Source organism: Panthera uncia, unplaced genomic scaffold (genome assembly GCF_023721935.1).
Source record: "Panthera uncia isolate 11264 unplaced genomic scaffold, Puncia_PCG_1.0 HiC_scaffold_179, whole genome shotgun sequence".
In the NCBI taxonomy this organism is placed as follows: Eukaryota; Metazoa; Chordata; class Mammalia; order Carnivora; family Felidae; genus Panthera; species Panthera uncia.
The window spans coordinates 10440-25331 of NW_026058459.1; the positions used below are offsets into that span (position 1 = coordinate 10440).

The window sequence follows — 14892 nt, forward strand, 5'->3', positions numbered from 1 at the left end:
CACTGCAAAACTTACAGGTGAAGTTTAGGTTAGACAACTTTATTAGCTAAAGAACAAAAACACGTTCCACTTTCTGCAATCACAGCTGAAAAGCTTTTCAAGGAGATCCAAGGATGTATGGACTTAAACAATCTGAAACTAAAGTCATGGGAATTCAGTAGATTCTCAATCACTGCATTTGTTCTAGTTTAAGTCAGTTTAAATTTTTTCATAGAAAAAAACAGATTTCAGGCAAATAAAAACAAATTCCAGATAAACATGGTTCGGTGTTTTTTTTTTTTTTTATTATTTTACCTTTATCAAGGCAGGCAAAGTACAGATGCTGTACATTAAAAACATACAAATACATTACTCACAGCACATCAACTCCTACAGGCAAAGAGACTGGGAAGCACTGCTCCTCTGAAGCTCGGAGCCGCAGCTAAATGTACAAGGAGCCATCTGCTGGTCCCACGTAGCCAACGCCAATCAGCAAGACGTCTATCAGCGTCCATATCCCCAGGCCGCCGAAGCTGAAGAGCTTGCCAAGGCCTTCCCGCCACTGACCCAGGTAGAAACGGTCAGCGCCAAACCCCCCGAGGGTGATGCTGCAAAAGCAAACAGGAAGGGGGTCCATCAGCCATACCCCCCAGGGTAGCTCAAAAATGGCATGGAGTCGCACTTGTAAAAGGGCCTCAAATGATCACAACCCCTGATGAGAACACAAATGTACAACGTCAAATAACCATGAGCCAGAAGACTGTTTTAATGTCAAAAGTAGGGGCGCCTGGGTGGCTCAGTCGGTTAAACATCCGACAGCAGCTCACTAAGGTCATCATCTCATGGTCCAGGAGTTCGAGCCCCATGTTGGGCTGTATGCTGACAGCTCAGAGCCTGAAGCCTGCTTTGGATTCTGTATCTCCCTCTCTCTCTGCCCCTCCCTGCTCGCGGGTGCACGTGCACTCTCTCTCTCAAAATAATAAACATTAAAAGAATTTTTTAAAAAGCCAAAAAGTAAAAAAATTTTTAGCTATACTGAATCTGAAGTTCATCTTCTGAAGAAAAGTAATCTGTCTCATTGCTTTTTCATCTAGAAAATGGCATATCCAGAACAAAGCAGGAAGCCAGTCCAACAGGAAGTACACGGACAGAGTCAGGAGGTGGTGTCGTCATGAAGCAGCCCAACACCTCCTGACTGTCCCAGATCAAGTCGCCTGAGCTCTGTCACTCATCTCCAAGCAATGAGTGTCGAGAATAAATGACTTTAAGGTTCCTCCAAATTCTAAGATCTAATGCTATTCAGACAACTTCTCGTTGTACTTCTTTTAAATGTTTCATCATGGAAAATTTCAAGCCATGTAAGAGTAAGAAGAGAAGAGAGCAGTACCCATGACCCAGCTCCAACAATTCTCAGCATGTGGTCAACCCCGTTTCACCCGTACTTCCCCCCACCAACCCCCCCCCCACCCCCCCACATTGGAGTACTTTGAGGTAAACCCTGGATATTCTCCCATTCAGGGAATATTCTGAAAGAAATGATGCTGAGCTCTGAGCAGAAAACTATTCTTACATTTTAAAAGTCAAGCTGTTAAATGTATCATGGTAATTTAAGATGTTAACAATCTTGGGGCAACCAGTTGAGAGGGGGACAGGGAACAATCACTGTAACTTTTCTGGAAGTCTGAAGTCATTCCAAAATAAAACATTTACTTAAACAAAAAGTCAATTGTCAGTTTTCATTTGAACCACTGCTGACAAAGACCCTGGCCAGTTAACAAATCTCGTTTTTGTTGTATCTAATTTTCTATTTTGGACTTTTACTTTCCAGCTGTGACTTCCTGCCAGGCAGGATCTGGTCTCTCCTCAGCCCAAACCCTAAAGCAGTGGTTCTCACAAAGCAAGGGGTTTTGCTGAGGGGCAACTTAGCAGTATCTAGAGACACAGGAGTGCTACTGGCATCTAGTAGGTGGAGTTCAGAGATGCTAACCACCCTACTGTGCACAGGACGGTGCCACAACAAAGAATTATGTGGCCGAAAGTCAACAGTGATGAGGGTCAGAAACCTAGCCCACATCACACAGGCCACAGGGTCTCAAGCTTTAATGCTAAACCTTCAACTGTAGGTGCCCCGACTTTTAATTAGTGAATTGTTTAACCAGCATCCCACCTGCGTTCCCACTGAGGGAAAGAATTGGTACAATTTTTTTCCCCCAAAGCTGTTGAAAAGTTTAACAAATTCAAGCACATTTTAATGTTAAAATTGTAAGTCCGTGCTTATCTCTGGATGGTGGAATTACAGGTGATTTTTAGTGTTTTATTTGGTCATTTTCAATTTTTCCAGTTTTACTAAAAACCGAGTACTGGGTAGGTATCAGTTTTTATAATAAAGGAGGAAGTTACTAAAAATTAACACTATGAATCATAAACCTATCCATCCGAAATAGTATATAGCATTTTTGCTGAATCACAATACATTCAGGATGGGGAAACCATGACTGGTTCTAATAATCTATAATAATGATTAGGTAAGTCATCTCAAAAAGTATGCAGGCATCCTGGGAGAAAGGCTAACATCCTGCCATTAAATTCCATAAAGGGACTGGTCTGATCATCTCACTAACCCCATGCAGCTTCATTGCCTAGGCCTAGCCAACAAATGTGAAAGAATCTGAGTGAAGGAGGAACTCGGCTGAGTTCAATGTATGGAAGATTCCACTGATCCCAATGGAACCCAAATGGCACCCTCAACTTACCAGTAGCCACGCTTACCTCAGAGCCAGAGCAGTAGACCACTTATAACCTCCAGTCCAGTTGCAGTATAGCATTTTTGGAAAAGTACGGTTACCTTAAAAAAAGGGAAAATACTCTACATTAGAAACATGGGTAAACAAATACTCTTACACAGAGACTAATGGTCTTGTAATGTGAAACCTAAAAATCAACTCTTTATGGTAATTAAAGTTTGCTACGGTCAATGGTAGAAAGTCCTTACCATCTCTAAGCTTACATTTAATATTTAATCAGAGAAGGAAGGATTACAGTTTGAAGTATGTGAAACGCCCTACCAGCTATCAAGCCTTCATCGAAGTTTAGGGTCAGACAGTGTGGTACTGAAACAGACAAATCAAGCAATGGGAAAAGGAGAGAGCCCAGTGTCCCCGCCCCCCTCCCCGACAAACACACACACACACACACACACACACACACACACACACACACTCCTCCTGTGGGAGACAGGGCACACGCAGACTGGCCTGGACACTTGGGAGACAACTGGCTATCCACGTGGGGAGAAAAGTAAACCTGCATCTACTTCACACCACATTCCCAACACCAATTCCAGGTGGATTACAGACCTCTATGTGAAAGGCCAAATTTCCAACTTTCAAAAGAAAATATAGGGAAAAAAAGGGCTAACTATGAAAGGCTAATAACTTCAACTAACTAAAATTTTCAAGTTCTACTAAAAAAAGAGTCAAGTAAAGTCAAGTTCTATTCAAAAGACACACACACACAAAAAGTGGAAAAACTAAAAATCTGGGAAAGGATTTTAGGAACACCAAAAGGTTATTATCCAAAATATAAAAGAATTTACAGAAATTTTTAAGAAAAAGACAAAACTTATGAACAGTAAGTACTGGAGAATATGTCGATTAAGAATAGTTATGTACCAGGGCATCTGGCTGGCTCAGTGGGTTAAGCATCTGAGTCTTGATTTCGGCTCAGGTCATGATCTCAAGGTTCATGGGTTCAAGCTGAGCCCGTCGGGCTCTGCGCTGACAGCGCAGACTCTGCTTGGGATTCTCTCTCCCCCTCTCTCTGCCCCTCCTTTGCCCTCTCTCTCAAAATAAATACATAAACTTAAAAAAAAAAAAGGAACAGTTATGTACCAATAGTGGGAATGTAAATGTTGAAACCATTTTGGAAAATAGTACATGCTAGAGAGTATATGCTACACAAACTCGTGCACACCTGCAACCAGGAGAGGATACGTACAAACACTTTAAAAGCACCACAATCCGTGAGAGCAAAAAACTGTAAATAATCCAAATACACAGGAGAATGGATAAACTATGATACAATTTCACAGTGGATATTATACAGAAGAAAATAAATAGATAAGACACATGGATGAATCTTAGAGACATGATGCTGAGAGGAAAAAAGTACAAGAAAACATAAACAGACTATTATTTTACAAAAGTCTAAAACCTGCACCATTGAATAATATATCATACTATATTTTGTTATATACAAGTGACAGAACTATACAAAATGTAAAGAAAAGGAAGTGGGATGATGATGAAAAGAAAATTCACCAGGGCGGTCACCTCTTGAGAGAAGGTAGGGCACTGGGTGCAGGAAAAGCACTCAGGTAGTTTCAGTGGCATCAGACTGCTTTAGTTGTTAATTTGGGTGAAATGCTATTACTATACATCAGGCTTAATACCTTACACATTTTTTTCTTGTTTGTTCAAATATTACATTTTAAAAGATTAAATTACAAGTTTTCTAGGTTTTTTTTTAGTTCATTGAGTTTATTTTTTTATTTTTCAGTTGACATATGATGCTGTATCAGTAATTCAACAACGATCTGTTAAGCTGTTCTCACCACAAGCGTAACTACCGTCTGTCACCACTGAGTTTATTATTAGTGAGGCTTGGTGTAACTAATAAATGTTTCTGATTAGACAACTGAATTCTCTAATTGCTCATTGAAGTTCCACATGCAAGCTTAAAGGAAAGTCTTCTGCTCACGAACTTCGCTGAACCCCACTTACCCAAGCAGTGAATGTGGTCCCGCACCGTGCAGTTGGCAGTGTAGCGTTGCCGAGGACAGGACACTGTCATGCAGCTGGTGGAGTTGGAACACTCATAATCGGTTTCTGGAAGCTGCCAGCAAAACCTGCAAGTCATGTTGATGACGAAGTTCTTTTGGGATTTGAAGTCTTGATCCTAAATGCCCAAGGACGTAGAATGAATCAATCATCATATAGCAGTTAATATGCCAATAAAAATACAAGGCACAAAGCTTCTAAAAGACTTCTCCTCCTGGTAGAAAGTGCAGAAAAACAGGTACAAACCAATATGTGTGCAAAACAAATGTATATGGTATGATCCTATAGTCATGAAAATATACACCCCAAAATACATACCTAAGGGAAAAAAATCTACATAAAGTTACATCAAAATAACAACAGTCATTCCAGGATGGTAAGATTATTTTACCACTTTCACTTGTATAATTTTTCATAATGAGCATGTGTACTTTTGTAATACAACAAAAAGGGGGGGGGGGATTTTATCAAGCCAGAGTCACAGAGAGCTGGAAGGATGGATGAGTACATCTGTTCAAGGTCACTGAGCTGCAAGTGATGTGCAGAACCCATGTTCCCCAACTCCAGTCCGATGCTCCCAGGAGTACAACACAGATTGGCTACCGAGTCTCAAATCTCCACTATGGCCCAGTACCAAAGGGCTGTTACCACTGCTCACATCTCTACTGGGTAAGCACTCAACTCAGAACCACACTCAACAAAGGTTCACTGTTGGTGCTAAGCTTTTAAGACCAGAGGGTTTTTCCCTTTGATTTAAAAAAAATCATTATTTTGTTTTCTGCTTGTAAGAGTAGGACATGCACTATGTGTGTTGCACATTTGGAACTTACAAGAAAAAACCTGTAACCTCCCCAGAGTGAACCACTTTTAATCTTTCCTTATTTCTTCTGGTAATATAGATTTATGTAAGTGCAATTATACTGAAATCATTTCGTATCCTTTCCCCCCCACTTGACATTACACTGCAATATATAATTTTCAAAATCATTTTTAAATGGTCAATCACCTCTGGACGTATCAATTTATTAATTTTTTTCATCAACGCAAAACTGCTTTTGTGAATAGCATCGAAAACTGGGTAAGGCACCACTTGACTTAGGCAATATTGTTTTATGTATCTAGTGATACAGTGATAACACATGCTTATCAACTGTTATTTATATTTATTTATTTATTTTTAATGCTATTTTTGACAGAGAGTGAGCAGGGGAGGGGCAGAGAGAGAGGGAGCCCACAGAATCCAAAGCAGGCTCTAGCCTCTGGACTGTCAGCACAGAGCCTGATGTGGGGCTCGAATTCTCGAACCCCGAGACCATGACCTGAACCAAAGTCAGACGCCTAACTGAGCCACCCAGGTGCCCCTTTATCAATTGTTTTTTTAAAAACTAGGCAATACATGGGGGCGCTTGGGTGGCTCAGTTGGTTAGGCGTCTGACTTCAGCTCAGGTCATGATCTCACAGTTCGTGAGTTTGAGCCCCACGTTGGCATCTGTGCTGACAGCTCGGAGCCTGGAGCCTGCTTCAGATTCTGTGTCTCCCTCTCTCTCTCTGTTCCTCCCCCGCTTGCACTCTTGTCTCTCTCTCTCTCTCTCTCTCTCAAAAATAAATAAAGATTAAAAAAAGAATTAAAAAAAACCCCAACAACTAGGCAATACATGTATGTGGTACAAACTCCCAGACAGGACAGGAGCGAGGAGGAAGCTAGTCCAGCCCAGCCATCAGCAGCCACTGCCCTCTCCAGCAGCAAGTGCTGCTTAGCCTCTGGCCTTCCAGGGAATCTATTCTATGCATGAGCATGTTTATGTCACATATATTTCTTTATTTTTTAAATTTAAGTTTCCACTGATATTTACTTTTCACTTAATTCTGTAGCTATCAGTAAATAGCTCAAGATCTGCTTCATTCTTTTTAGTAGCTGCTATTTATTTCATTTCATAGTGAGTCATAAACAGTTCTCTCTTGGACATTTAGCTTGTTTTAAATCTTCCGTCTAGGTGAACAATGCAGCTAAGAATATCCTCAGGCATATTTATTTGTAACCATGTACAGTATCTGTAAGATAAATTTCTAGATAGGGAACTGCGGTCACAAGTTCTATATATCTGTACGTTTCATACATATGACAAGTGCCTACATAAGAGGCTGGCCATCTGCCTACCCACTAACAAGATAGGAGTGTCCCTAGCATCCTCACGAACTCACACTATTGCTAACATTTATTACTTTCTTGCCAACCTGGTAAGTTTAAAAACATGCATTTTTATTGCTTTAATTACAAGGAAAATTAAATAGTTTTTTTCGTGTGTTGAAAGCCCATTTACCTTTCCTTTCCTATGAACCATCTACTTATGTCCTAATACCATTTTTCTATAGGACTGTCATCTCTTTCTCATTTGCTTTTAGGAAATCTTTTTTTTTTCTTTTATGTTTATTTTGAGAGAGAGAGCACGTAGGGGAGGAGCAGAGAGAGAGAGGAGAGAGGATCCCAAGCAGGCTCCACACTGTCAGCACTGAGCCCTGATGCAGGGCTCGAACTCAAGAAACTGAGATCATGACCTAAACTGAAATCAAGAGTCAGAAGCTTGACCAACTTGAGCCATCCAGGCGTCCTGGAAATGTTTAATGCGTTATTTGTCACCCATGTTAGAAATGGTTTTTTTTACTTAGTTTGTCATTGCTCTTTGGCCTTTATGCTTTTTTAGGTCATTTTTAGTAGTCAAATGTATCAATTTGTTCTTTTATGGCTTCTAAATTTTACTTCATACTTAGGAAACTATTCCTTTTGAGATGATAACAAAACAATCTCAAGCTTTCTCTGCTACCTCGTGGTTTCCTTTCATCACCTTAAATCCCTGATCTTTCTGAAGTTTATTTTTAACAAAATAGGGATTCCACTTTTTTCCACACAGTGACCCAGGCATCCCAGCACCGACTGCACCCGCCTGCTCCTCAGGAAAGAACGGACCCCTTCAAAAGCTGATCCATAGGAAAAGTTATCTGTTACCTTTACCTCTGTGAAACAGCTGTCATTACTAAGAATCCAGAACCCATCAGAAGGAATTATACTGCTTCAGATACACTGGCAGACTGATTGCTTCTCCAAGTGATACAAAACTACATTTCTGACAAGCACATTTCCAGCTGACCTCAACTGGCTTGACGGTTGCCATTACAACTGGAACAGGAGGGGTTGCAGGAGTTGCTGGATTTTTACATTAATTTCTATAAAAGAATCCAGATGAGATTCCCTTAGCCTGGGAGTCCCTAGTCAGTATGCATGGAGAAGGACTAGAAGAGTTAATTTTTTTTTCCATTAAGTTCAAAATAAGAGGGGGCAGGAGGCACCTGAGTGCACGCACATGCCAGTGAGAGAAAACAAGGATTTGCAGGTGAAGGTCGTGGATTATTTCTTTCTGAAACAGTAACTCAGTTACCAAGAAGGGACCCTACAGATCTTCATTAACAAACAAGTTAAAAACACATGACTTGTCATGGACAGCCTGGCGACAGCAGTCCTAAGACTCATGTCTCCAGGTAGTCAATTCGTGTATTTTACCGCTCTCTAGTTTTCAGAACAGACCAAAAAACTCCCTTGGCGGCAGACTTCAAATTCTACACCTGACAACCAGGCAGCTGCAATTTTATAGGACTCACTATTATTGGCTAATAGAGGAGGCAGGTGATGTGAATTCACCTGGAGAAGAAGAGAAAAAAAATCCCACCCAGCCCTGGTGAGGGCTGTAGCAGGCACCATGACCAAGGAGTTCCGAAACTTCCCTAAGCTTTATAATTTCTCTACCTTTGTTATTTTTTGTTATCTGCTGCCATTTTCTACTAAATGAAACCGTTTGTTTTTGGAACATCTAAAGAAGAAATACATTGAGAAGTATGTCTTACTCTGTAACCAGTTTTCGGAGATGAAAGTCAAAGCAGCTGAGGCAAACAACAAAGGAGGCTAATTCTGGACAAGTTCCCCTTCTACATCAGAGTCTTTCTATTTTTCAGTAAGTAGCTACTATCTGTCAGACCCATGAGACAGAAATTTTTTTGTACTTTTTATATTTGATTAGAGTTGTCACACAATGTTACATTAGTGTCCGGTGGAGATAAAAATCTTTAAAGCCTTCAAATAAAGAAGTTTAGCCACACTGCATTTAAGACACAGTAACAAAGACTAATAATTCAAGGGCAGTCATCAAGACTATCTGACTCAATTTTCAAGTGTGCTGATACAGTATACAAAATGGTAACATGTTTATAAAAAAACAAATTCAGACAACGACAGCATAAAATCTCATTTCCCCTTTGAAGTGAAGCCTTCCTCACTCCCTTTCTGATACTAGACTTCATCAGGAAAATCACAGAAAGAGTCTAGGGGTGGAAGGAACTTTCCAATCTAGCCCTCCACAGACTAAGTTCCAAACAATGGAGCAGGAAGGAACCCTGCTCAAGTGACAAAAATGCTAGAACTACCAGGTCAAAAGAGATCTGCAAAAGAGGACATAGTATGGAATCTGTTCCTTCCTTCTCAACAAGTTCCCAAAAGCAGGGTTCCATGGACACATGTTAGAAAAAGCTGTTCTGGGGGCACCTGGGTGGCTCAGTCGGTTAAGCATCCGACTTCAGCTCAGGTCATGATTTCACGGTCCGTGAGTTCGAGCCCAGAGCCTGGAGCCTGTTTCAGATTCTGTGTGTGTGTCTCTCTCTGCCCCTCCCCTGTTCATGCTCTGTCTCTCTCTGTCTCAAAAATAAATGAACGTTAAAAAAAAAAAAATTAAAAAAAAAAAAAAAGAGAAAAAGCTGTTCTGGGCCCATCCGCTCATTCATCTTATTTAACAAGAAATAGATTAATAAATACTGCAGCGAGTTACGGCAGGGTCGAGAGTAAAACACTACTTCATTATTCGTTTTTACTCTTCATCTCACCCAGACGCGAGGACTGTCGCCCCAAACAAGGGAGTGTGCAATAATTTACCTGGTCCAGTTGTTAAAACTGCAGACACCAGAGTCTCCCTAACCTACTCACATTCAGCGGGTCTGGGGCTGTCTCCAGGAATGACTGTAACGGCAGCCGAAGTCAGGTAGCTCAGAAGCAGGTACCCCTAGAGAACTCTATGGAACATTAACTAGGAGAGCCTTTCTAGGCTCCTTCCTCTCTCTGTCAAAATGTCAGGAGACAGGATATAGGTGTGATGACTGTAACAGGGTCATTTCTAATAGGCCTTTTCTATTTCTGGCTTTCTCTAAGAAGTCTGATAACTACTCCAATTTAATCTGTCAAAAAATTCCCATCTGGGGGCGCCTGGGTGGCTCAGTCGGTTAAGCATCCGACTTCAGCTCAGGTCATGATCTCGCGTTCGTGAGTTTGAGCCCCACATCGGGCTCTGTGCTGACAGCTTGGAGCCTGGCGCCTGCTTCGGATTCTGTGTCTCCCTCTCTCTCTCTGCCCCTCCCCCACTCATGTTTGGTTTCTGTCAAAAATAAATAAATATTAAAAAAAAATTTTTTTTTAATTGCCATCTGAACCCTGGCAACCAAACCTTCTGTGGCAATGAAAGATTCAGTCTTCTGATCAAGTTGTCTTTGTTCCTAAAATATTACTTGTAGAATGCAGAGCACCTTCTTTCAGGATTTCCCCTACAGTCACGTCTACACTGTACTTATAACTTGAGGTTTACAATGAGTTCATTTAAAAGAATTAAGTTGCAGTACTTACAACACAGGTAACGGAAGGTTTGACTGTGCAGTCAAAAGTGACAGGCTTCCCATAGACACAGGAGAAATTTGTCCTGCATTCTACACAGTCTGCAGGAAGTCTGCTACACAAACCATTACTTGGACACTTCATCACATAAGGTGGGATATCAGTACTTTCTGTGAAAAGTAAGAGAGAAGCTCATTTTCATATAATATTGATCAGAATCCCAGGAGAATACAGTTTCCTAAGGTTAAGGGACATGGTTGCTAGCAATGAACTACTGGGCTGGAATGGAAAATGCACGGAGTTGGGAGTCGGAGACACCTGCAGTTCAAGCAAGGTTCTGCCAACCAAGCTGTGTGACCTGATGCAACAACAGTTCAACAGCTAAGTAAAAAGGATTTAATTACTGCCCCCGCAAATGGGCATGAAAAGCAAAGGTGCTTATGAACATATAATGTATACACAAAGCTAGGTGTAAGTTAGGGCCTCAGAAAAATCTACTCTAACAAGATGAACAATTAAAAGTTTAGCAATGGCAAAGTTTGTTCAAGATCACAGAGGGAGTGACAAAATTGGAACCACAACCCAAACCCGTTTCTAATCCAATATTCTTTTCATCTGAATTCACGAATTTGGTAATGACACCACTGACCCTTTAAGCAAATCAATCAGTACAATAACGGTACCAACTTTGGAAAATGTTCTCTGTCGTTATTCCACATTGGTACTTCAATAAGCCATAATTTGCAGGTAATAAGGAAATTTAAGTTTCAGATTACAAAGTTGAACATAGCCCTCTATATTAGTAACTGGTTCACTGGGTTGCAATTTTTCCCCCAGCCAACCTTGCTAGGAGTAAAATATATCATTAAGAGAGGATCAAATTGCAAGTATTCTTGGGGAGGAAGAGAGGCTTTCAAAAACATCCAAAAGAATAAAAAAAATTTTGTGCTCTATAATTTTAGATTCAAGAATGCTGCTGTCTTGTTGTGATCTTTACATCCAAATAAGAATCAGTAAAACACCTCTGCCAGTTTCAATTCATTGAAATAATGGAACTGTAAAGGGATGACCTATAGAGACAAAGGTTCTGTTAAGCAAAACACACTAATACTCATTTAAAACTGGTCCCACTTAAAGTCACTGAATTATGTGGGCAATTCTACAAATATCATTTTTCTTTTCTTTTATTCGATTATTTTTGGGGCTGGGAATTGGAAACTTAGAAATCACAAAGCCAAAAAGACTTTAGAGGGCCAGGCTAACCTCACCACCCTAAAGACAAGGAAAGTGAATCTTGAAGGGTAAATAATTTGCTCAAACTCCCAGTAGTTCAACCAAGCAGACTGAGACTCCAAGTCTTAGTCCCTCTGATCCTTCCATTTCACACAGCCTTGGGAGGAACCTTTAATGTCCAACATCAGGAACGGGGTATAAGAAGAAAAAGAAATTTTCTGAAGGGAAAGAAGCACTGGTTGAAGGTGATCTTGATGAACGAGGTGGCAAAATAATAGAGAGATAGAAATGAGGAATGTGGAACTGGAAAAAGGGATGTGGCTGGAATGTCAAAAGGAATTGCAATATCAAGACAGTCAACAGAATACATCTGGGTAGCTGTCTTTAGTTCACATAACCTAAAATACAATAAAAAGTTCAAAAAAATGGAAAGTGATTTTTATCTTAAAAAGAGAAAGAAATAAACCACTAGATATAAATACACACATTTACTAGAATAGAAAATATCTAGTACCTGCTGCCCTGGGAACTACTGTGAAAGTACGTGTTGGGCCCGGATCCTTTATTGACTGAGCCAGCGGCTGCGACTGCTCTAAATTTAAGGATCCTACAATTAGAGAAACATGTTATCCTGGGATATGAAAACCTTGGTTTGTGTGCTTAAGACGCAAGGTCCACACCAGGCCCGTAACTGCTCAGAAAAACTCACAGCTTGACGACCCAGAAAACTAAACAAAGAAACGCCAAATAGGGTTCGACACCTATTTAGATCAATAGGCAACTAGGGAACAAAGCGTTGGTGTCGGGCTCCAGGACCGCTTCCCCGGCCAACACCCGAGCCCTCGGTCTCCTGCTCGAGGGCTCCCTGGCTCAGCTCGGCGCCTCCGGCGTCCCGGAGCGGAGTGGGCGGCCAGGACCCGCCAGACGGAGCTACAGCGATCAGCCTCCGCCCTTCGCCCTCCGCCCACGGGCCTAGCGCGGACACCTCCCGCCGCTCCCGGGGTACCATTCAGCCGGACCCCGCGTGGACCCCGGCCTTTAACTCACCCCCGCCCGACAAGATGTAGAACTGGGAGAGGAACAACAGCACGCGGCAGAGGCGGAGCAGGACCCCCAGCGGGACGGCCGCCGCCACCATCTCGCCGGTGCGCGCGCACTTCCGGGCGGCGAGGCGGGACTGGGCAGAGGGGCGGGGCGCCGGCGCGGGCGCCGTAGGGGCGTGTGCGAGCGCGGCCTCGGAGAGCCCAAGGCGCAGGCGCGCGGCGGGCGTTGCGTGGGTTCGGCTGGGCCCGGCAGGTGGCGTCTGGCCGGTGCGCGCGGACTTCCGTGTCCCGCGGCGGACTGGGCAGAGGGTTCCTGGGGCTGGGGTGGAGGTGGGATAAGGTCGCGACGCCTAGAGGTTGTTTGCTTCCCCATGCCCGCTGGACGAGGCGCTCGCTTTGCCTTCCTTGGCTAGCGACTGGCGAACGTCACCCGGGACCGAAATTCACACCTGAAGTGGCTGCAATCAGAGGCGGGCAAATTTGGGAAGTTGACCACCATTTATATGGGCTGGCTGTGAGGTTGAAAACTGCTTTTTGCTCGGTACTCTGCGAAGGTTTTGATGACGTGTTTGATTTCATACTGAAAAGGTACTTATTGACAGATGAAGAAACTGTGGCACAAACCCAGTTGGGGAAGTGACCCCCAGGGTGTGCCAGGCAGCCCCAAAAGGACCCCCATTCCCTGTGTTGCCGACCTGATCAGTGCCCAGCTAGCATCTCTGGTCAGCTGTTGGTTTCATCACTAGCCAACTCCTTAAAGACATACATTACTTCCAGAAAGTTCCTCAGAGCCTGGGAGAGGACAGTAAGTATACCTGTCAAGGATTCAGGTCCAGAAGCACTGGGACAAGAACCCTGGGATGTGAAAGGAGGGTCCAAAGCATGAGCCCCTCCCTGGTGAAGGCCAGCCTTGGGGAGGGGAGCTGCACCCCAGGACTTTGGCTCCCTGCGTGCTCAGAAGGCAGACTGTACCTATTTGTGTCACAGCGTTCTTTGTCCTGTGTTGCTGACCTGCGTTCCCCTTTTCTACCCACCTGGCACGAGATTCTTTTGGGGGCCTTCTGACTCCCCATTCCCTCACTAGCCAGTTTCGATGAATGAAAAGAGTATATTGAATGGTGGCTGGCACACAATAAGACCTTAATAAATATTACCCTAAAAATTATATCACACAATTTGCACACCTTTCAGCACTATACAGGTTTGATATAAATTGCAGTTTTGTTTTTTAACTGTTCAGGATGCTAAATAATAAATGTGTTGAGAAGAGAGAGCATGTCTTCAATTTATTTTGAATTGCACAGCACCTAGCCAAATAAGCACCCAATGAATACTTCTTGATTGGTAGCTAAATTCTCTATTGGCATAAAGCTATTTCAATCCTGTTCTGAGCAGTAAGGTATTCCTTTCAGTTAAAAGCAAAACTCCATTTACATTGTGAAACTGACTAAAGGGAACTGTATTTAAGATGGAGTCAGGAGGCCAGAAGGGCCAGCTCTTATGCCCTACCACTCCTAATGGACTACACACCCAACTGCAAGAGAGGCACCTTGCATTCCCAACAGGAAGAACCTATACCTTGCTACCCCAGCAAGAGGAAGATTTTCTCTTTGCTGCAACAGCCCCACCAATGAGAAGCAGTCACAACTCACTAAAGAAAAGCCACTACAGTTGAAGCTCCCAGTTTACTCCAATGGATTTTTTGATTATAGCAGTCCTTCCCAATTCCGCCTCCCACCTTTGCTCTATAAAAAAACAGCCCTCTCTCCTGTGTATGGTTTTGCCATAGCAAAATGTCCCAAATTATAATTATCTGCTATTCCCGAAAGAATCCATTTCTGCTGATAAAATAGCTGACAGTTTTGGGGCACCTGGATGACTCAGTCAGTTAAGCGTCCGACTTGGGCTCAGGTCATGATCTCGCACTCCGTTGAGTTCGAGCCCCGCCTCAGGCTCTGTGCTGAAAGTTCAGAACCTGGAGCCCACTTCGGATTCTGTGTCTCCCTCTCTCTCTGTCCCTCCCCCCACTGCTTGCACTCTGTCTCTCTCTCTCTCTCAAAAATAAATAAACGTTAAAAAAAAAACTTATAAAAAA

General features: G+C 42.7%; 1 protein-coding gene across 2 annotated transcripts; it reads right to left on the reverse strand.

The window, feature by feature from the left end:
- Nucleotides 1-419: 419 nt before the first annotated feature.
- LOC125917396 (TM2 domain-containing protein 3) lies at nucleotides 420-12927 on the reverse strand. Of its 2 annotated transcripts, XM_049623604.1 has the most exons (6): nucleotides 12802-12927; nucleotides 12269-12361; nucleotides 10534-10691; nucleotides 4761-4935; nucleotides 2749-2824; nucleotides 420-587 (listed from the first exon to the last, which is right to left on the reverse strand). In XM_049623604.1, the coding sequence occupies exons 1-6, from the start codon at nucleotides 12890-12892 to the stop codon at nucleotides 422-424; spliced, it is 759 nt and encodes a 252-aa protein (XP_049479561.1). In that variant the 5' UTR covers nucleotides 12893-12927; the 3' UTR covers nucleotides 420-421. The 2 variants fall into 2 exon arrangements, with proteins under 2 accessions (XP_049479561.1, XP_049479562.1); XM_049623605.1 differs by lacking the exon at nucleotides 12269-12361.
- Between the last annotated feature and the right edge of the window lie 1965 nt (nucleotides 12928-14892).

Bases quoted from the DNA above. Each gene is read 5' to 3' on its own strand.
- LOC125917396 (XM_049623604.1), bottom strand. From the start codon at position 12,892: ATGGTGGCGGCGGCCGTCCCGCTGGGGGTCCTGCTCCGCCTCTGCCGC. The intron at 10,692-12,268 runs GTACTAGATATT...TACTTTTCACAG, and splicing joins AGTAGTTCCCAGGGCAGCAG to AAAGTACTGATATCCCACCT. The intron at 2,825-4,760 runs GTAAGTGGGGTT...CCTTTTTTTAAG, and splicing joins GGACCACATTCACTGCTTGG to GTAACCGTACTTTTCCAAAA.